A 22,404-nucleotide genomic window follows, 5' to 3' on the forward strand; every position below is an offset into this window, starting at 1 on the left:
TGAAAGGACACGGACATGTCCAATAAACACCGCTAGAGGTCGCAAATCCGCCACTTTCCTACTTCACCTCCATTCACTGTGTCGCTATGTCAATAGAAGAGCTCTCACTCTGCACGCCTTGTCTGAACACCGGAAAATAAGCATGGTCGACAGAGACAAAGAAGATTATTCAGTGTGTATATTTACTTCACAATGTAAATATGTTAAAATTAAGATTTTAAATTAAATCCAATCGTAATTAAATTTGAGGATTATTTATTATGAAATTTTATACCACACTAATCTTGTTGTAAGACATAGATTTTCGCTTACAGGATAACTAAACAGAATAAAGTAGACTAGAGTAGCTGGTGTAGTAAACACAACTCTGAAAAAACTAAACACACTTTATCCATCTTCCCTTAACAATCTTATAAGAAAAGTAAATTAAAGACTGAGTGATCATCTTCCTCATAGACGATCTTCGCTTCACACCCACCAGGCAGAGGCAGCATTGGAGCTCGTCCGTGTTGGATCAGTGGAGATGGGCTGAGGAGGCAGCGAGGAGCGACCCTAAACACACGTTAATACCCGTTTATCCCACACCTTAACGACACAAGAGTTCGGTAAGAGTCTCTGCGTTATCGTACCAAATAAGTAGGATGATTACATTGCCTCAGTGTTTGTCCAGTTGAAGTTGACAGTTGATGTTAAACGGTGATGAATAGCAGGATTCACCAGTGTTAGCTAGCGCAAATCTAGTCAACACTGTTCATGACAAAACTTCTCTGCCGTTGGTAAAGCTAGATATCAGCGGCAAGCGAAGTGCCTTTTGGTTGTTATGACTGCTTTATAATCAGTACTGGTGCCTTGTTTTGTGTAATTAACATAGAAAACGTTGTTAGCTAGCTTGTGGTGTGTATCGGTTTACATGTTTGGGATGTGAAGTAGTCCGTCCAGTTGCGTATAGCATAGTTAGCTATTAGCCGTGTCCCAGCTGGTATACAGCTATCAAGACAGCACTGATGATAATGCTAGCGTGGTTTTACCATCCTGTGACCATGTTAACAGCTGTCTGAGGTCATGAATGTTAAGTTAAATATATGCTGAAATTATCTAGGAGCATCGTTGTTTAGTTGTTAGTTAACTGGACATCTCTGTGGTCACTAACATTATCCAGTGGGTATTTCCATTTTTTAAATCCACAGCTTTGGGAATGTAAAAGCCACATTAGTTTTTTTTGCTGTAGTAGTCAGGATCTTGGCTGAATTAGACATTGTAAAGGCCTACCTAAACCAATAGGCCCTGCTGCTTTTATGACCAGACAGATGACTCCCAGATGAACTAAACTGACCAGAACTTGTGTGACCTGTCTGTCCTGTCTTTGACCTGTGCTGACGTTGCCCATATGTCTTTCTGAAGTCAGGTGGATTTCGGCCATGTAACATAAGTTGTAACGACTGTGGCCCACACTGGAATCCGGTGTTAAGTTAGTATGTGATAGGCATTAAAACTGCTTTCTGCTGCATTTCTGATGATATGGTAGAAGGCTGACATCATCAAAAGAAAAAGACACTAAGATACAGCTTTTAATGTCTTGTATAATCTGATACAGCAGCTGGTGTATGTAGAAAATCAGCAGATAGTTCAGTAAAGTGTAGAGCAGATCAACAGTGAACTCATAATGTTGTAATAAACACACAAATACACCTATACCTCACCACTGGTGTCATAACTTAAGCACTGGTCTTCATAAATGTATTGGTGTAGTAGTTGTTAGATTTGACTTTGTTATCCAAGTAGACCTAATAAATTGAGCACAAATTATGTTGACAATAATAATAATACATTTTATTTATAGGTGCCTTTCTTGGCACTCAAGGACACCGTACAGTAAACAAGGAAATTGTAAAACAAGCAATAAAACATAGAATAAAAAGTATAAAGCAGGTTAAAAAAAAAAAAAAAAAACATCACTGGGCTGTCCAGCTGGGCTTTACTGTTTTATGATCCATCCCGTGTGGCCAGTTGCCTGCCATGTGATGACAGACAAAGCTCACCAAATGTAAAGTGTGAGTTTAGACATCTAATATTTCATAACGCCTTATCTGAGCTGTTTCAGTGTCTGATCTTTCACCTGCTATTACACATTTTCTTCTGGGTCTTGCATTTGCTGTTTTTGTCAAATTCATTTTGTTCACCTATAGCTTAGTACATTACACATGTGTTGTTTTTCCTACTTGTATTACTTGAAACAGCTGCATAGTGTAGTCTGCAGTCAGGCCGTGGTATAGTTAAAATTAAAGTTTTAATTTAGTGGTTTAGTCATTTTATCTGTATATAAAATCGAAGTGAAGCATGGTTGCACAATACAAAATTAATTGTAGAAATTATGAGGTGTTTAGACCATGTGTGTGAACTACTAGTGTAACAGTTGTAACTGAGCTGAAGCAGCTGACAAAACTAACTCACCGATATATGACCCCAATAGACTGAAGTGTAAAAGTAACATGAAACTTAACCAATGTGCTGTTAAAAAGATTGGAAAGTTAATAGTGTAAAAGTGCTACTATCCATTGTTACATTAGTAGTGTTTGGCATGAATGACCAAGTAATGCAGCTGTGTGGAGTAATGGATATTAAATCCTACCTGCTGTACTTTTAAGTAGATCCTACTTAGATTTCTTCACGGTTGGTTTGATTTTTAGTCCCCGAGACATTAATTTATTCATCTGATCTAAACTCAGCTCATTCTCTTCTCCAGTTATTCAGTTTATAATAGAGTCAGCGATGGTTCATTTCTGGTAGTTACAAACTTACAACTTTTTTCTGCTCTGTATTACTCTTGTAATAACTATTATCACTTCTATAGGTGTGTAAAAGTCACTTATTGGTTGGACTTATCCTTATAGGTGTTTGTTGTTGTTCTGTTAACAACCAAAAGTAAGGCAAAGTTTGGACAGTGTGAAAAATACAAATTAGTGAAAAGCAACAACATTAAAATGTACTTGAACTAGTCTTTCATTATAGACAGCACTGACACAGTATATTTCTTGCTTTGTCTTGTTAAGTCATTTTGTAAATATATATATATTTCTTACATTTAAGCTGTAACACTTTGCAAAAAAAAAAAGATATGAGTGAGTTGATTTAGGTTGACTTAATAATGAGCTAAAATAATCAAATTCTAATGTGATATGAAACAGGTGACAGTAACAGGTGTTTGTGAACATGATTTAGAACAAAAGCTGCATTTAGGAAGGGTCTAGTGTTTGAGGAGCATAGATGGGCAGAGGATCGCCAGTTTGTTTGAGAAAAGCAGTTAAGAGTTCAAAGAAAGACAAGAAGGGTTTAGGATATTTCGTGCATTTCATTGCAGAATAGAATTCAGCATTTCAGTGAATCTCATTGTTTATTTTGATGTGGGCAAGAGCATAGTCCTAAGCAGAACACCATGATCTCCAATCCCTCAGAAGACACATCAAGAACCGTCGTTCATCTATAACTGATAGAACCACATGGGCTCACAATTACTGTAGCTCAAGCACTACAATATGTAATTACGTCCACAATTGACAGTAAAATCTTAACTGTGCCAAAGGAAAACTCTATGGTAACTAAGTCCAGAAACATTGTTGACTGCTCTGGACTTTTGGGGTTGACCATCACTGAGAGGAAACATGGACTGTGGTCACATATTCAGTATTCACAATATTCAAGGTCTTTTGAGTTGAAATGGACACTTTGTGCTGTAGATGAAAAGGACCTTCGAGAGTGTTACCAGCAACAAGTCCAGAAACCTGGGTCTGTCACATTTGAGGTCATTGTCACTTTTGTGGTGTACCAATTAATGGGACATTGCTATTTTTGATCAGCACTTTCCTCAAGACAACAGCATTCTCTGTGACCCCTGTGCATACTTTCACAAGATAATGCAAAATTCTGCACACATTACAAATGCATGGCTGAGGTGGAAGAGGGTGTAGGTGGTGGATGGGACTAGTGCTGTCCCTAGTTGACCCCATTAGATAATGCGTGGTGACTGCATAACTGTTGCACATTTTAAAGGAGTGATATTTTGTTTTTCTAAAATGGAATTATGCATTTTAAAACATTTCCCTGTAGTCTACATAAAGTGTAAATGCTATGCTTAGGTCTGAATTTTTTATGAATTAAACTCCACAGTCCCATCTTCAACCCTATTTCTGAGTAATGACACAAGAATGGTCATTTTGAGCACTGGCCCTTTAAATGCACATGAGCCACTTCATGCCCCACTTCCTCCAAGTAGTTGGCTGTGCTGCTCTGTTCCGTTCAACCAACACCTGAACATTTTAGGTAATTGTCTCGAAGTTTGGACATATATTCAGTATGGACTAGGGATGTCATGAGAACTGATACTCATGATAGCATTTGATACTATGTTAAAAAAATCCTGTCGATACTCATTTTTTTTAAGAAACGGAAAAACCGATACCTGAGTAAGAATCAGTACCATCGGGAGGCTACTACTCTTCCGGAATTGATGGGGGTATTACGCTCCGAAAGTATACATGTAACAGGTACAGGAACTCGTGAAAGAATGTCAACAGCTGCAGCAAATGCTTCGCCTCTTCTAATGGATAAAAAGGGGCCAAAAGTCCTGTGTAGAAGTACTTGGCATTTGAGGCAGATGACCACGACGTGGTTATTGACATGCATAAGCCACTACGTAAATGCTGCGGGATTCAAATGAAGGGGGGGGATACCACAAACCTAACAAAGGACCTTCAAGACAGGCACCCAGATCTCTTTAAAGAATTCAAGGTGAGTTCCATTATTCAGCATTTAACATTTGACATGCGATATCATCAGAGCTCAACATTGCCACTGGTCCGATGGCCCGACCCAGTTTTTACAGCCTGGCCCGTTCGGGCCACCGCTGATGCGAAATGTTGTCAACAAGAAACTATACTGCGGTCCTGGTCTGGACTCAGAAGTTGTCCCTGAGGGACCTGGACCTACAGCCGGTGGTGGAGCGCTTCTGTTTTAACCAGCACAGCTTACAGTAGAGTAGATGAGGAAATGCACAAACCAATTGCATGCATGTAGACCTATCCCACGTGATACCACTCAGCGAATCACGTCTGTGCATTCAAAGCAGTAAACAGTGTGACTGACAGTGCAGACGGATGAGAGAGTTAGAGGCAATGGCAATATTCATTTATATGAAAATACTTAAAGTATTTCTTGTTTAAGTTTATGGGTTCTTATGATTCTTTTTTTTTTACAGTGGTATTGACTGGTATCGAGAATCGTGTGATTTTAGTGGTATCGGTATCGACTATTGAATATTTGGTATTGTGAGATCTCTAGTATGGACTACAACCGCTGCTGCTGACAAACAATTATGGTGTACTCAGAGAAATGTTCGGCAGAAGTCTTGACCTTATGTGTGCAAATGTCATGATGCAACTAGTTATAGACGTAACAAATTAAGCAGGAATTAAAACAGGCTGTAGAAATCCACTCGATTTTTGCCGAAATGAGTATAAAGATAGCTTTGCAGCACCTAGAGGGTTCAAATTCCAATGTTTTGAACTATTAGGGTCCCCAAATATACAAATAAATGTTCCAAACACTAATAAAAGGGGGCTTAGCAAAATATGACCCCTTTAAGAGTAATTTACAGGAAGAAACAGACAAAAGCGTGCCTTCAATACTAGTCTCTAAATGCCACAAGTGTTGGAAAAGAATTGGCAACATTAGGTAATGCTTTACTGTCCTTACTTTTGTGGAATGTGCTGCAGATGTAATAGGCAAGAATGAATGTAGCCTATATTTACAAATTAAATGGAATTGACCAGATAAAATATGGTGTCTGTTATGTTCACTCTGTTTCTTTTTTATGGATGTAATTTAAGCTCAAGTATTGCAGTAGAAGTAGAAATATTTGTTCTGAAAACTGTAGATGTGTTTCAAAGATGTTAAACAAAGTAAATAGGTCATCAGTTTACCTGTCCTGAAGAAAAGTGTTACAGTATGTACTTTACATAACCAGCCATTTTACTCATATGACATATACACGAGCAGCCGTAGTCATATTTTTGCACCCGACTTGATTTACTGGATAACTAAACTCTAGAAGGACATCTTTCACTCTCATACAACAATCAGTATTTGTTTACTGTTGAGATAGTCGGCTTTGACAGTGTTTTCACGTGCCTGAGTGTTAAACGGGTAACGCGGGTTAGATGCAGGGGCCAACTGAGACGTCTCAGCCCAGAATCTATGCACAACAACCAGGCCTTTTGTCCCTGCTTTGCCCCCATCCACCCACTCAGTTCTCATAAAGCCCTGGAGAAAGAGTGTCTTTATCTGTGCTTTCCAAAGACCTTTCTCACTCACATATTTTAGGTTCAGTCTAAAATGACAGCAGCTTAAACAGCCTAATGCGACAGTATGCCCACAGATACACTACACCCACCCACATAGAGTTTGACATTGAAATCACACACCTCGAATAAGCAGACGTAATCATTTACTTTTAGTGGATTTTGTGGAGCAGTAGACTGCAGGGATACGCCAGACATCTGCAGGTTAAATATTGTACATTCGCTCCCTCTCAGCCCAGAGGGTTGTTGGTATTTAGTTTAGTTTGTTCCCCCCACAACGAAAACATGGCTGAGCTCAGTAGCTTTTTATTTTTTGACCATGCTCCAGTGGGTGCTCAGCTGTGGAGGGAGGGAGGAGACAGAAGGGGCTGGCCAGAGGCTTGCCAAATCGGATCAGAGCAACTGGGAGGAGATAGAAAAGACAGTGAGGGAGGACAGGACTGCAAGAGGGGAGTGCCAGAGGTAGAAAGACAGAAAGCAAGCAACCGAGAGTGGGTGTAAGACAGAAGAGAGAGTGTCAGAGTGAAATGTATGTTTGAGGAGAAAAAAAGAAACAGAGAGACCAAAAGACGGAGAGAGAGAAAGAGTGGGTGAGGCTGATATAAAAGGATAAAGGCGGGGTTGTGGTTTGTGTCACATGATCCCCTGGCAGACAGTAGCATAGTGAGCTCCAGGTGGCAGAGAGAGGAGAGATACTGTAGATACAGAGAGAAAGAAAAAAGCCAGCAGGACAAGCGAGCCAGGCACACCACAAAGACAACAGAAGTTTCTCCTTCACTCCCTCCCTCATGCATCACCCTTTTCTCCCTCTGTCCTTCAGGAATTGTTCCCGGTACCTCTTGCCCCCGCTCTCCTTCCGATCCTCTCCTCTCCACGCCTGGCCCCAGTAGGCCAGGGAATGTCCCGGCGTCGAGATGCCTTACGTGGACCGGCAGAACCGCATCTGTGGCTTCCTGGACATCGAGGAAAATGAGAGCAGTGGCAAGTTCCTGCGCCGTTACTTCATACTGGACACGCAGCAGGGAAGCTTGGTGTGGTTTATGGACAACCCACAGGTAATTACATAGGGCCGCGTTAGCTTAGCTAGTAGCTTTGCACGTGCAGCAAAGCATTCCAGATAATTTCCTGGTCTAATGTTTAATTTCTATGCTGGAACGTAGAGGACAGGCTTCAGGTAACACCAGATCAGGAGATGCTAACGATGGTAGCGTGGATTATCGTGTCAAATGGCAACTAAAGTTAGCTAATGGCTAATTGTAGTTGCACTGTATCTCAGTATACATTACAAAGTATGAGCTCTAATGCACAGACCAGACAGTAATAATAGGATGGAAAATGTTGGAAATTGTTATTGTAGTTTAGAGTAATGGGGGTACAAACTACAGGCACAGGAGGACAACTCCTTGATTTTAGTTACTAGCAGACATATGTGTAAACCTGTCTGAAAAAAGATGAAGATCAGTTGGGATTAGTTCTCTGGATGGGGTCACGTAGCAAGTACTGAGAAGTACAGTGACTAAAGTGGTCATCCTTTTTTTTGCCCCATTATCCTCAGTGTCACAGTTATTACAGTGTCACTCTGTTCGTGTACATCATGCTTTGTTGGAGATGCTGTATTTGTAAGTGTGCTGTTACATAAAGTATTCATAAACCTTGTAGTGCATGGGTGATTTTTAAATAATTTAAAGGGTTCCTTTCTTTTTTTAGATTAAAAACGTTAAATTTTAATGATGTTAAATCTGGAGCTGCTACTTTGAGATCTACAGCAAAATACAGGAATTAAGCACCATGGAGTGCAGCCAAAGTATACTGAGCTAACTCTATAATTTACCTCATTCCCATATCACATTCAGTTTAATCTAGAATTAAGGCTGCTGACTAAAACGGATTTATTTGTCTCTGCAGCTTAAGCTTCCTCAGTAAATAAATGGTTGATCGTATTTCTCATCACTTTCCCACAGAACTTACCTGTTGGTGCAGACTGTGTAGGCTCTCTCAAGCTCACCTACATCTCTAAGGTAAGCATAAACATTGCCAATGATCTTATCTGACGCTAACATGATAAGATTGTATATAAACAGCTGTTGAGTCCATTTATTCGAGTGAACTGAGAAGCTAACAATTGTGAGCTTTGTCTTCTTTTAGGTCAGCGATGCCACAAAGCTGAGGCCTAAGGCAGAGTTCTGCTTTGGTAAGAATACACAGATAAAACTTTAAGTTCTCAGCAATAAACAGATCAATGTTGTGGTTTACAGAGGTACAGAATTAGTCTCTATTTACTGATTTTTAATACAGAAAAATTAAATGGAACTGCAGGTCCTCAAATAAACACGATGCACCTGCAGTGCTGTGTAGACACCATCACTTATACACGTCATTGTGTCTACAGTATGTTCACTGTAACCGTTTGCTGTCCTTGTCTACCCTTTAGACTCAGTTAAGCACTTTCCTCACCACTGAACCCAATAAAGTGTTGTTAAACACTGTGTGTTTAGGCAACATATGATGATGCAGGAGGTCAGCGTTAATAACCTGGGCTCATATTTATCAAACTAACAACTTTTCATTCTAGCTTTGCTTTGAGCTTTGCTTTTATGTTCAGTTAATGATAGATTGGACTGAAAAAGACACTTTTTATTCATTTTAAAGGGTAGTTCAAGTGTAGGAATATTTGCTTTTTTCTGAAAGATGAATTGTATTTTCTGTTAAGGGGTTAAAACTAGAAGCTTGTGGGGTTTTTTTTCCTTTTTTTGGAGTATTTTCTCAACATAGTAAAAAATTTTGTGCTTGGTTGGCTTTTTTTTTTTTTTTTTTCAGTTGTGCGCTTATAGTTTTTCAAACTGCACCTCAGTAAAGCTGTTTTATTTGTTCTGTTTCAGTTTTAAGCTGAATGCTTTTAAATCTGCATTGATTGTACTTTTTGTATTTTTTGTATTTTTTTTTTTTATTTTACTTTTTAGTCTTCTACTTCCTATGCTGGGTTAAAAGTGGTTTTACTTATATATTTATGACACTGGATCAGATGATTAACTGTAACATAGAAGGACTTGCTTAAGTTAACATTTAATTCCTAAGACAACAGTTCATCATAGCACGGTGTTTTGTTGTTTTTTTGTTTGTTTGTTTTTTGAGAGGAGAGCAATTTTATAATGGTGCTAATATTTCAGTGTTATATTTATAGCTTTAAGTCGTTAAAAATCAAGTAATGGTTTGTGGTCAAACTATGTCCACCAACTGTTTAATGGTATTACTTGCCTCTGTAAAGTTTTGTCAATCATTCATTCTTGTAAACCACAAGATAGAAATAAGACAGTCTCCTCAAACTATTTCCATACCATTACTATCTAGAGCAGCAAGTGTCTATATAAGGTTTTCCACAAAATGTAATTAATTATTTCTTTGCTAATCTGCACTTTATAGATTAAATGTTTCCTAAAAGTCACTTGATCTGTCTCAAGAGTGAATATTTTGCATGCAAGCAATAGCTATATTTTAAATTTAGAAGAAAAGTGTTGCATAAACATGAGCCATCATATACAGTAATAGCAGGGTTATTTAGGAGTAAACCCCATGCCTTGATATTGTTTATTATTGTCTTCTCCTTCTTGCCTGTCTGCTTCAATAGCAGGAAAAATACTAGTGTGATAAGAAGTTGATTACTGTTAACTGTGTGTGTGTGTGTCCAGCTGTGTGTGAACACCAGTTGCCTTGTTGAGGTTTCAACAGGATGCTGACATCCTAAAGGGAACCTGATTCCAACTGTGTGTTAAAGCTATTTTAAATGGCAGTTTGTGAAACATGAGTTTTTGCTGATATCTAGAAATTCCACTGTAGTATCTTTTCCTGCACTTAAAGAAGAAAAGCAAGAAAACTAAAAAGACTCAAAAGTTTAAGAAGCATTTTAGGATGGATAAGGAAGAGCTGCTCCACGTAGATATGTCTGTGATGGTACGAAGATCAAAAGCATTTATGCACTTTTTGGTCTTTTTTGAACATATTTCAGCCCTGTAGATTATTTTGTAACGTGTACATATCAGATATCCCCTGTCCTCTCTTAACATACAGTTATAACTCTTGACAAATATGATGATATGATCACTTCACACCAGTCATCTGAAGGAAACCAGATAGATTTATTTGCAGGGAAGTGGGAATGAGCATGAGGTTTCACATATCTTCAAATGACACACACACAGACCAGGAACAAGGAATAATGATCTTCATTGTTGACAGAGTATGAGCTCTTAGTGCGTTTTACAGCTCACCCCCACCAGATTTACCAGTTGAACTTTAATGTGATTTATTCCCGTGGTGTAAAAGGGAAATAGAAGAGACACAGGGACGGTTTGAGCTGCATCGAAGGATTTATGGCAGACAGAGAGAATGAGATACATGAGTTCTTTCAATTCCTGAATCCTGCTCCATAGCTAATCAGTGTTTGACCCAAAAATTTCTTTGTGATTGAAAAACGGTGTACAGCTCATGTTCACACAGGCGTGCAAATGTGTGCGAATATTTAGGGGTAGCCATGGGCTTTTTCCTCCGTCATGGTTAGAAGTGGGTAGGTGGTTTGAGGCTAAAGCAGCTGAATCTAGCAGGGTCATCCAGTTGCAGAGAATATGGCTGGCAGTGTGGGGGAGAGTCCCTTGGCTCAGTTGTATTTCACTTCCAAAGAAGTCTGTGGCAGCCAGTCTCCTGATACACATCATCCTATTTGTTACATCAAAGACTGAGAGTATAATTTGTTAACTCCATCTCCATAGCAGGTTTTTTTAATGTATTTAGTGCTTATCTACAATGTTTTTCTACAGTGTTTTTCACCAAACAATGAATGAAAAGAGTATTTTTTCTTTTCTCTAAATTTCACTTGAATCTTTCTCCCATTGTTGTTTTTATAATGTGTTAGTCATCAACGCTGGGATGAGGAAGTTCTTCCTGCAGGCCAATGATCAGCAGGACCTTGTGGACTGGGTCAACGCTCTCAATAAAGCCACTAAGATCACTGTGAGACAAACAGACACACTGACATTCCTGATACAACTCCACTAATCGTTTCCTTCAGCTCATGCTTTATCATTGGGAGAATTTTTTTTTATTTCTTCCTGTTCATAAAATAGTCAGGACTAAAATGAAACTAGATAGGAATGAGTCATGGCATGACTAACAGGATACTGTATTGTTGTATTGCGTGCTTTCATATTCTGAGGCATGGAAGACTATTGGCATTGTTCTCTTTGAGGCCTTAATCATCCAAATAGGAAAGGGAACAGTAAATGTGTAGATATATGTTTAGCTACCTCTGTTTTTCCAGGAATTCCTTAGTCAGATGTACTTAAGCAGCTGTTGACAGCTGGTATGACTGTGTATTTAAAAACTGTCCTCTGATTACTTATGTCAGTTGTTTGTGCAATTTTGTAAGGTGCCAAAGGCATCCGATGTCCAGCAAAATTCAGAGAACCAGAAAAGTTTGCCGGATGTTGTAGGATCCAAGAAACAAGTCTCCTATAAGACAGAGATCATTGGAGGAGTCCCCATTGTCACCCAGACACAGGTAATAAACACACAACACATGATTTACACAATAAATGAAGCCATAAAATACTGACTCTACAGAGTTTACAGAGGGCTGTTTGTTTATGGATAATGTTGTATTGATAAATATGCTGTAATTATTGAAGAAAATTGTTGAACTGTTGATGTGTGTTTGTATGACTGTACTACCATGATCATATTGTTGTGTATAATTCAGTCACTGCATTATGTATTAGTTGTGGGTTGGATGCTAAATTAGGAAAAATGTATTGTTTGATTCATGTATTAAGTTTGTGATAAAGGTGTAAAAGTACTTGAGAGGTAGGATTAAATAAGTTTATACTTCTTCTTACTCCTTTTCGACCATGCAAAATTCAGACTTGACATACAGTACTTATAGATTCTGTACATTTAAATGTTGTTTTGTTTTTATCTTATTTTTCTTTGTTTTGTTTTATTTTGTTTCTTTGCATGTTAGAAATAAATAAATAAAATAAGTGTAAAAAATAAAAAAAAGAATCTTATTTCTACATCATAATCGTGCCCTGTATCAAAAAAAAACAACAAAAAAACTTGTATGTATGTGTTTTTCCTTGTAACTTGAAACTCTTGAGAATGAAGTATCTGACTGTATTGTTCATCCCCCAGCAGGAAGGGGGTGATGGTGCAGAGAGAGCAGAGCGAGAGGCCATGCAGCGCTCCCACAGCCAGCTGCCGTACTTCCTGGGAAGGCCAGCTCAGGAGCACACGGTCATCAAATCTGGCTACTGTGTGAAGCAGGGAGCTGTGGTCAGTTCCTGTCGGTCTCATGGTTCTATGTTGAAATGTGATAATTTTGCGTCAGCACAAGTATGAGTTAGCTTCATCTGAATTAGGCTGTTTACAGTGGTCATTATTAGACTGACTAACTGCTAACAGCCCCTAGTTACACTGAGCAGATGTGGGAAAAAGAAAAGCAGCTGGACAGCAATGAAGAAATTTTACTGCGCTACATTGTCATATATAGTCATTTTGCCTTTGTCACAGTTTAATTAGAAGGAATGTAGGTACTGTAGATGTACATATTGGTGAAAGACTCCAAGCAAAGACGAGTCAAATAGTATCATTCTTCATCCCAGTTACATGAAATAACTTAATCAACAGAACATATAATTCTGCAGACATTCATATCTGTTTGGAGTCAGTTTGGCTCGAAAACTGCAGACACCCTAATAGTGGACATACAGTATGTGCTAAGTGGGAAAAATGTGTGCATTATCAGGGTTCCCACATGTCCTGGAAAACCTGGAAAATTATTGACCAATTTTCCAGTCATGGAAATCATATGGAAAATGAGAAAAAAGGTCAAATGTCCTGGAAATGGTTAAGTTATCTTGGAAAATTGTTTATCCTCCCCCTACCTTGTGTCCTTGTGTGCCGAAACTGAGATGAAACAAAGGAAATAGTTTTTCAGTGATTTACCAAAAATATACAAATGGGTCAAGTCACGCGCCTGTTGACTTTGAATCAAAAAATTATTAGAGGAAGTGCAGGAGAGAAAGTAAGAGAGAAGAGGAAGTTGAGTTGGGAATTGCCCAGTTGAACATTGTAATTCCAGTTTGTCAGGCTAATAAAGTGCTACGCTGTAATCTGTGGGTGTGTTAGAATTATTCTATGACACATGTGTTACAGTCATTCTTCATAGATGAATTATAGCCATAGACTGTACATCAAATGTCTGAGTAATAAACATAGAAACAATCTGGGTAAATGCGAGTTCCAATTGTAGAAAAGAACACTTCCAAAGAATGAGGGGGACAGTCGAATGGATTAGTGTATGATGTGGTAACTTGTCTCTGTAGTGGCTGAAAATGTCCTGGAAAATAATTTTAAAGAAAGAGTGGGAACCCTGATTATGAACTTGCACTTTAATTTTTTTTATCAAATTTAAAGTGTATTGACAAAGTAAATGAGTAGTGAAAAGGAATATAAAAGCTTTTAGAATGTGAAGTGTAGAATGTTTATTTTATTTGAATTATGGCTTAGTAATTGAGTAGTCATGATAAACTGAGCCTTGCTGTGTTTACTCTGATGGAGTCATGGAGCCAAATCAGAACCACCATTTCATTATTGTAGAAAATGAGCAATTCTAGCAAATCACTGTACAACAGCTCTGATGTCTTTCTTTCAACAGATGAGGAACTGGAAACGACGATACTTTCTTCTGGAAGAAAATTCAATGAGTTACTTCAAATCAGATTTGGTAATTGATTTATCTCAAGTTTTTGTTTTGTTTTTTTTTTACTTTTTTATTATGTGCATGTGTATTGGCTTCACCCCCTTATTCAAGAGCAAAATATCTCCAGGCTCACAGTACCAAGTTCTGACATGTTTCATTCACAGTCAGAGGAATTCAGTGCCTTCACTTTACATGTTATTTCATGCCTTGTTTTCAGCCTCTCGGCCTCTCTTACACTTACGCACACACACTGTCATCAGGATAATGCATCACATCCCTTACCCTGTCCTTGTCAGTGTCTGCCCTTATTTGACAGCTTTATCTGTCTTATTTGGCTATCAACAGGACCCAAGGACACTCTGTTGTATCAAATGACCAGGTCAAAAAACTTCTGACTACTGTGATTTTTAGCCCAAAGTTAGCAGTTTTCTACTTCACAAGAAATGTTAACAATCTGTTCTCCCTGTTAGCAGGAAAGTAATCTACAATAGACTCATTCTCACAATATAAGACTATTTAGAAAGTACTTCTAAAACATTGTAGATTTTCAAATGTGTTGAGTGTCATCCACTGTTGTGTTTTGCTTTTAGGAGAAAGAGCCTCTGAGAATGATTCCACTGAAGGAAGTTCACAAAGTCCAGGAGTGCAAACAGAGGTATTTAACAAGCCCCAGCAAATTCCCATTGTACAAAAATGCCTTTTGTCCAAGATAGTGTTTAGTTTTTACTGATTTAATCTTGTGATTTATGTGACAAGATAAATATGATCTGACGTGTTTTCCACTCTTGTTGTAGCGACATTATGATGAGAGATAATCTGTTTGAAGTCGTCACCACATCGAGGACTTTTTACATACAGGTAGGACGCTGGATGTTGAAAAATGAAGGGGCAGTACATTTTCCTTCTTGTGTCGCTGTAATACTCATAAACACACTGAACCGGTCGCTCTCTTGCTTGCTGTATAACAGTTTTTGAGCATCACAGTTACTGACATCACTCTGATTTCCTGTCCAACCCTGTGTCTCTTTGTTTGTCTCAGCATTCACTGTCCTTGGTATTGTCTTTGTCTCCTCTAGGCGGACAGTCCAGAGGAGATGCATAGCTGGATCAAGGCGGTCTCAGGGGCCATAGTGGCCCAGCGCGGACCTGGAAGGTCTGCCGCTACGGTATGTATCAGCTGACACAGTAATAACAACCTAAACCACTGGAAGAGACTTCAGTCTGTTTTGTAAACCCTAAGTTGGACTAGTGTCACAAAATAGGACAAGAGAAATGTACTCAGATATAAAGTAGTGTTAAGGTAGGTCTGTAACTACTTTTTTTCACAGTTCAATTCTATGCTTTACAGTAGTTAAAGTTATACTGGATTTTCTCTGACATTAGGACTAGAGGGTTATTTCACAACATCTAAGCCAAATGAAATGATTAAAAAATTAGAAGACATTGCATGTCTTGCTCTCATTTGTGCTTAATCACAGTTTAATTCTCTTCACTATGATTTAACCATTGTTATTTTGTTTATTACTTTACATGGCATTTAATGTGCAGGATTATTTCAGGACACTATAGGTTATTATATTTATATATTCCATAGGTTTTGGGGTTTTTTTTGGTAGTTTTTTTGTCTTGTTAATATCAGAGTATAATGAGAAAATCTCCAATCTTGTGTTTTTTAATTACTATTTTATGATAAAATCTAAATATTAAGTGAAAATGCACAATTCTTAGCTCAGTAATATCAAATTCCTCATAGCCCTTGACCACATGACTCCCTGACTACAAGCACAGCATCGTAGCCTTCAGAAATCAAGGGAAAACCCTGGACATACTCATGTTACTAGACATATGTTCATGTAGGTCAGTAGGGTTTACTTGGTGAGTACTTTGAACGTTACAACATTACTTTTGTGTGGTTTGCCTACATTTAATGTGTTGATTCTACATCTAAAGTTTTGGACTTGCTTTACTAAAACTTTAGACTTTTCATGAAGCTCTCAGCCTTCCCTCAATGAATTTTTGTGGAGGGGGTACTGCATGCACACTTTTTCTTACACTTTGTTCTGTCTCCGTTGTGCTGTCTCATATGTGTGTGGTGTTTTTGTACATAAAACTTTCACACATTAGATCATGACATATTTTACACAGAGCTGCTGAACCAGTCCTATTAGCAGTCTACATACACAGTGACAGCCAGCTAGAGTTGGCAGGTGAGAGGATAGAGGTAAACCAGTTCCATAACGCTGACCGCAGAGGGAGGACAGGTCCCTCCTGGTTAGATGGGTATCATTCTCAACACCTGTGCTCTCTCTTTTTCTACACTTGGCTCTTTCTTGTCTCCACTGTCTTTCTTTCTCTCATGCTTGTTTTTCTTTTACCTTCTTTTTCCTCTTCTTCCTATGTTGGATTTTCCCTTCTGTCTTTCATTGTCACATTCTCTCCACCTCCTGTTCTCTTGGTGGGCAGACAGCCCATCTGCTCTAATCCTGCTTTGCACTGTGTTGTTGCAGATGCGGCAGGCCAGACGGCTGTCAAACCCCTGTATACAGAGGTATACGTCCCGAATCGGGGAGTGCAGCAGCACGTATGTCAGCTCCTATAACCCCCCCCCCCCCCTTTAAACTTAAGTTCACTTTTAAACACTACTTTCCACTCACTGGCTGGCCCTTTGTGGTTGTAGAGATTGTGGGAGCAGATCAGATCTGATGACACATCTGATGTTCCTTTTTCTAAGAACCACATCCTGACTGTGGCTGTGATAACCCAAGAAGCGCTCTTCCCTTCACGCCTCTCCCTTGCTGCTTCTTTCATCCTGTTTTCTTTCTCTCTTTTTGCTCAATGTCACCCGTTATGTTGAGCTTGAACAGTAGTCCACTCCATTCTGTATTAGAGGTAAATTCTTGTTTTAGACTTATCAAAACACACATGGTGTGCTTGATTTATCTACTCTTGCATGTGATGAATCGCCACAAGGATGCCACCACAAATCAAGCACACCCCAAGTGTGTTCAGATCCAGGGATGACTTCTATTTAAACATTTGCCCAGTGCAGAATGACTCTGAGCCTCTCTAATGTGACCATCTAACTGTTGGAAAAACCTGCAGTCACAGCCTCCATCCCGTCATATGGCTTCACTTACATAACTTTCACCTGCCCTCACCATTATTGATGACGTATCTGTGTCGAAAAGGTTTGAAAAATATTCAAACACTGAGTACGGATGTACAGTACTCCCTCAGACAAACTCCATCATTGCATGGACAGCCTGAGCAGCTTAGCTCTGAATACCTTGACCCTGTTTCTTTCTGTGTCTTTATTACCTGGTACATGTGTCTTTCACTCGTTCTGTTTTTCTTCCCTTCATGCCCTGTTATCTCTGCAGCCTGCTGCAGCTGTGTACCTGTCTTAGATGTGTGACATCCTGCTTGTCTCTCCTCCTTCCTCCTGTTCGCTGCCTGTATGTTTTTCTCTCTTTCTCATACACATGTCAAAAAAATAATTGTTTCTGTGTAAACTTACTATATCTTTGTGTCCTGTATGTTAAATAATGTCTTTGAAATGCATTCACATCAATGCTCAATCATATGTCTGGAGTTACAGGCTTGTATTAATTGTATGGGCTTGTGTTATGTTTACAGTGCAAGTCTTAGTGTAATGCACTAATGGAATAGACAGTTATCATGTGACAATAACAGTGGAGTGAACTACAGAAAGAACCTGCTCTTTGATTGGAGTAGATTATGTAAATGCTTTTAAAGTCCTGACTGGACTGTTGCTCCTCAGTAACTGACATTAACAGCCTATTAAGCCACCGGATGTCACTTATTACACATGACAGTGTAATATTGTGTGGAAGAACATTTGTTTAGAGGACCTTAACGTTGACACAGATATTTGACTTGAGTGTTTATGACAGGGTTTCTGCAGATCCCTCATATAAGGCTGACATAAAGGGCACCAGAGAACGTCTACCATCCTTCAGTATTGTTTGGTATTTATTTCACCAAAATCTGGCAGCACCATTAACTAGAGGTGAAATAGGTTTTAAATCACATTCATAATGATCTTAACAAGGCTGAAATTTACCTTGTGGAAACCTGTAGAAGCCCTGTTTCCATTTTTAGGTTCTACATGTTGATCTAACCAACATTTCACCATCCTCATATTGCTGCTCTTCTGTTTTTTTGTAGTTCTTTTTTTCTACCTTTTCTCTCTCCCATGCGTCTGTTTTTGTGTTTCAGAGATTGAAATGTGACAGTGAAAAGCTGTGAACTAATGAGCACGGCAACAACCAACCACTGCTTCCTAAGGCACCCTGCTCTTCCATTGCAACCTGTTGAGACTTCCAAACCTAAAACCTGCTGACACTACTACTACTACTACTACTACTACTACTACTACTACCACTACTCCCTCTAATACTTCTGCTTCTATTACTACTTTTACTACTACTGCTACTACCACCATCTCCACTCTGTCAGTGTTTCTTTCTTCAACACCTACAACTGTATCCACCTTCAACCTTCAGTACCAACTCTGCTAAAGCTGCATCAGGCCCCACATGCTGGTGCTAATCCAAGTCTGTACAACACTTTCACTCTTTACAAATAAACTGCAGATGACGTTACATAATTCTACTAATCTTTCACGTTGTCTTGTCCCCTTGATTCATGCTTTCTGTGCCCTGTGGATCTTTCTACCGCAGGAACACGGCGGCCGTTCCACATTCTACCGCAGCCCCTCGGGTCCCCCCGTCCCTCGCTCGCCCATATCTGCCATGCCATCATGTTACCCCGAGTGGGGGGCTGCTGTCACGTGCGGCACATGCTCACAGCCTGGCGTGGGACAGCGAGCACTTCATGAGCCTGCTGCCACGGCCCAGTCACAGCCATGCGCCAGCACGCCTGTCCCTGCAGGAGACACGCCTGGCAAAGTGACATGCAAGCCACCTGTGACCGTTACCACCATCACGCACTCAGAGGAGTCACCATGGCGACGGCGGAGCAACTTTGAGCCACATTTACCTGAACCGCCCCTAGACCTGGATGACGCTGACCTGCCGGTGAGCCAGGTCTGAGCCTCTACACCAGACACTTGCTTCTTTAGATGGACGATAAAAAGGAAAACAACTGGTGTTAAAAAAAAAGGTCAAGCTGTTGGTGGACGGCGGTGTAAACACATCACAACTGCTCCTCCCTTTGAAATGCCGTCAGTGTGGAAGAGAAAAAGTAGGCTCCCCACTGAACTGCACTCTCAACCCAATCAGATGACCCACCTTGCCCCTCTAAGCTACCCTGCTCATGCATTTAAAAGTGTGTATTTATTTCCTTAGAGTTGGTGTTGTCAAACAAAATACACTTTTCTGTTTCTGTGTGCCAACCAGAATGCAGCAAGAGACACTTAATCTACCCTGCGTCGGCACAGCAGTGTTCAACAGTATTTGTGGGCCTTTGGGATTTTTGTAAACTACTTTTGTGCCAAGTAAATAAGGGAGCTTTCAAGGATGCAACCAAATCCTTTTCTTTTTGTAAACAGAGAAACTTGACTGAGATAGACACTCAGACTCTGTTCACACTCACACACTCACACATGGACACTGGTCAGAAGAACTCCAGTCCGATCTAACGTCCAATGAGCAGCTCCACCTAGGACACTTTCCTCATACGTTCCTATACTTATCACCTCTGTAATCTCTGTACTAATTACAAGTGTGTGGTCCATTCATAAACTCACTATTGTAGCACTGGATCTGTCAAATATTGTTGGCCAGTGTTAAGTGTACGGTTCAGGTCTCGTCTGACAGCTGTTTGTTCCAATGCAAATTATAAGTCAAATATGGATTCATGTAGGACTGGATGCAAAGTCAAACTATTTCTGCGATGCAGCGTGTGTATTAAAATGCTAACGATGCCAAAAATATCACACATTTTACTTTGACGCACCAAGCCATGCCCTTTGTGTTCAGATCTTTGCATAGGCAGAAGATGGTTATTAGTTGTTAAATCGGTTAATCGCTTTCAAGTTTATTGAATACATCCTAAACTAGGACTGGCTTTTTACAGTGAATTTTCTACTGACAGAGAAGTGAAATTGTTGTGTGGAAGTACAAAAGATCAGACATAAATAGTCTCAGACTTCTACATTAACTTCAGTTTAATGTACCAGAAGACTGACGGTGTGAATGGGAATTGGTGATAGTGCTACAGAGAGATACCTAAGCTTGTTGTCATTTTTTTCATAAATACCATCTTAATAATTTAACTGAAAAACTCTCAAGACACTTCATGTTAATATTTTAGTGATTCCTTATTTGTTAGTTACTCTTTACTGTGTTTGCAGAACAGAGCTGTGTTCAAGTCTTTGTAGTCGACTGATTTTTCTTTGCTTGTAGACGCATATTCCAGACGGTTCACCCAGTAGCAGGCAGCAGCCTCATGGTCTAATACAAAACTATCCCACTGTAATCTCGCAAAATAATATACACTAATATTTTTTTAAGTGCCTGCTTTATTTTTATCCCGACAAAGCTAAGGTGTTTCATCCCCTTTCAGTCCAACGTAATTGGTTTGAATTGTCTTCTCTATTTATTATGTGGATGACTTGAAAGAAATAAACACTGAAAATGTGCTCGGGTTTCCTGAAATTTCATTTAACATTGTGATAAACTTTTCCTGGGAGTTCACTCAGTCTGTGGAGGGAAAATGACAGTTTTCCAAAGTATACAGAGACAGAAATGCAGTCATGTTGGTATATTCTGCTCCTGGGTCTTCAGTAAACAGAGCTCCCTCTGCCCTCTTGTGGTGAGAGATAAATCTTCACTCTGTCTTCAATATGCCATGGAATGAATGAAAACAGGAGTAATTTATGTGTTCAAGAGATTCCTGGATAGTATTAATATAGCAGGACTTTAATAAAAATACAGAATGTGCACACTATAGACGATTATTTTAAAAAAACTATCATCATATCAAAAGTATTTAATGTGGGAAACCTTAAAAAATGTTCTCTTCATTATTTAAGATCCCAAAGGAAAACTAATTACTGCATATCTATCATTTGTTTCCTTCATTTTTTCAACCTGTTACGGCCAGCCAACCCTCACAGTTAAATATCATATGAAGAAGGATTCTAAAAATATTTGAGCATGTTTCAAAGGGGTCACTAGACCATGAACAGTCAGAAACAATCATCTGTAGCAACTTCTCAGTTCTTAATAATGTTTATAATGTTTTATACATTTTCATTAAATTAAGAAACTATTTTCCTGCATCTAAGTTTGCTATTGTTTTTACCTTTGCCTTAAAATGGGATGCCCTCTTAACCCATAAAGACCCAAACAGTTACTGATGACCACAAGCATCTACTGATCTAAAATGTTTAATCAATGTTGATCCACTAATCCTATTAATACATGTAAATAATTGGTGTAAAATACAGCTTGTCATCTTTTGATGGTCATCAGATATGACCCATTTGGACGTACAATGGCTCCATAGTGAATGTGGAAACACTGTCATCTTCTACAACATTGCTTCACCAGTAAAACCTATGGAGTTGGATCAATGATAGTGGATGGAGGCTCTTGTTTTTGCTTTATCTTTGCTGAAAAAGTCACTTTTTCTTCAGTTTTTTGTTTCTGATTTAATAACCCTCAACTTTATTCCGAGCTTTTATGAACATCTACATCACAGGTGTCAAACATGCGGCCTAGGGGCCAAATCTGGCCCGCCAAAGGGTCCAGTCCGGCCCTTGGGATGAATTTGTGAAATGCAAAAATTACACTAAGATATTAACAGTCCTTTTAGTTCAGGTTCCACATTCAGAACAATTCAATCTCAAGTGGGTCAGACCAGTAAAATACTATCATAATAATCTATAAATACTCACAAATCCAAATTTCTGTCTTTGTAAATGTAAATATTTTCATGTATTTACACTAAAACAAAGTATAATTTCGCAAAAAAATGTGAATAACCTGAACAAATATGAACAACCTGAAATGTTTAGGGAGAAATAAGTACAATTTTAACAATATTCTGCCTGTTATTAAATGTTTTGTGGATTTGTAGATCCACTGTGATCTGAAAGTTATAATGTACATGTGGAAATGATAAACTGAGGCAGAATATTGTTAAAATTACACTTATTTTTTCAGTTTGTTCATGTTATTCACATTGTTTGAAAGGATAGTTTGTAGATGTAAACCTGTTCATAAATGTACTTTTTTTCCTCTAAAACATAGAGAAAAGTTTGGAGTTGACATTTTTTATATATTATTATGTTATTATTTTACTGGTTTGGCC

The 22,404-nt window shown here is 38.9% G+C and overlaps 1 protein-coding gene across 10 annotated transcripts; it reads left to right on the forward strand.

Moving 5' to 3' along the window:
* Positions 1 to 470: 470 nt before the first annotated feature.
* Positions 471 to 20,728, forward strand: LOC115433971 (pleckstrin homology domain-containing family A member 1-like). 10 transcript variants are annotated; one of them, XR_003937440.1, is made up of 15 exons: positions 471 to 605; positions 7,174 to 7,408; positions 8,315 to 8,371; positions 8,499 to 8,544; positions 11,260 to 11,357; positions 11,773 to 11,904; positions 12,534 to 12,674; positions 14,059 to 14,127; positions 14,694 to 14,758; positions 14,898 to 14,961; positions 15,180 to 15,269; positions 16,611 to 16,684; positions 17,484 to 17,558; positions 18,343 to 18,680; positions 18,807 to 18,923. XR_003937440.1 is itself a non-coding variant. In XM_030155582.1 (14 exons), the coding sequence occupies exons 2-14, from the start codon at positions 7,268 to 7,270 to the stop codon at positions 19,036 to 19,038; spliced, it is 1,284 nt and encodes a 427-aa protein (XP_030011442.1). In that variant the 5' UTR covers positions 471 to 605; positions 7,174 to 7,267; the 3' UTR covers positions 19,039 to 19,175. The 10 variants fall into 10 exon arrangements, 8 of the variants coding, with proteins under 8 accessions (XP_030011442.1, XP_030011446.1, XP_030011449.1 ...); XM_030155582.1 differs by lacking the exon at positions 18,343 to 18,680 and having other exon boundaries at positions 18,807 to 19,175; XM_030155586.1 differs by lacking the exon at positions 18,343 to 18,680 and having other exon boundaries at positions 12,537 to 12,674; positions 18,807 to 19,175.
* The last annotated feature ends 1,676 nt before the right edge of the window (positions 20,729 to 22,404 follow it).

Source organism: Sphaeramia orbicularis, chromosome 15 (genome assembly GCF_902148855.1).
Source record: "Sphaeramia orbicularis chromosome 15, fSphaOr1.1, whole genome shotgun sequence".
Classification (NCBI taxonomy): domain Eukaryota; kingdom Metazoa; phylum Chordata; class Actinopteri; order Kurtiformes; family Apogonidae; genus Sphaeramia; species Sphaeramia orbicularis.

Excerpts from the sequence above, each read along its gene's own strand:
- LOC115433971 (XM_030155582.1), top strand. The coding sequence starts at position 7,268 with ATGCCTTACGTGGACCGGCAGAACCGCATCTGTGGCTTCCTGGACATC. Across the intron at positions 14,962-15,179 it reads CGAGGACTTTTTACATACAG|GCGGACAGTCCAGAGGAGAT; the intron begins GTAGGACGCTGG and ends TGTCTCCTCTAG. Across the intron at positions 15,270-16,610 it reads CTGGAAGGTCTGCCGCTACG|ATGCGGCAGGCCAGACGGCT; the intron begins GTATGTATCAGC and ends GTGTTGTTGCAG.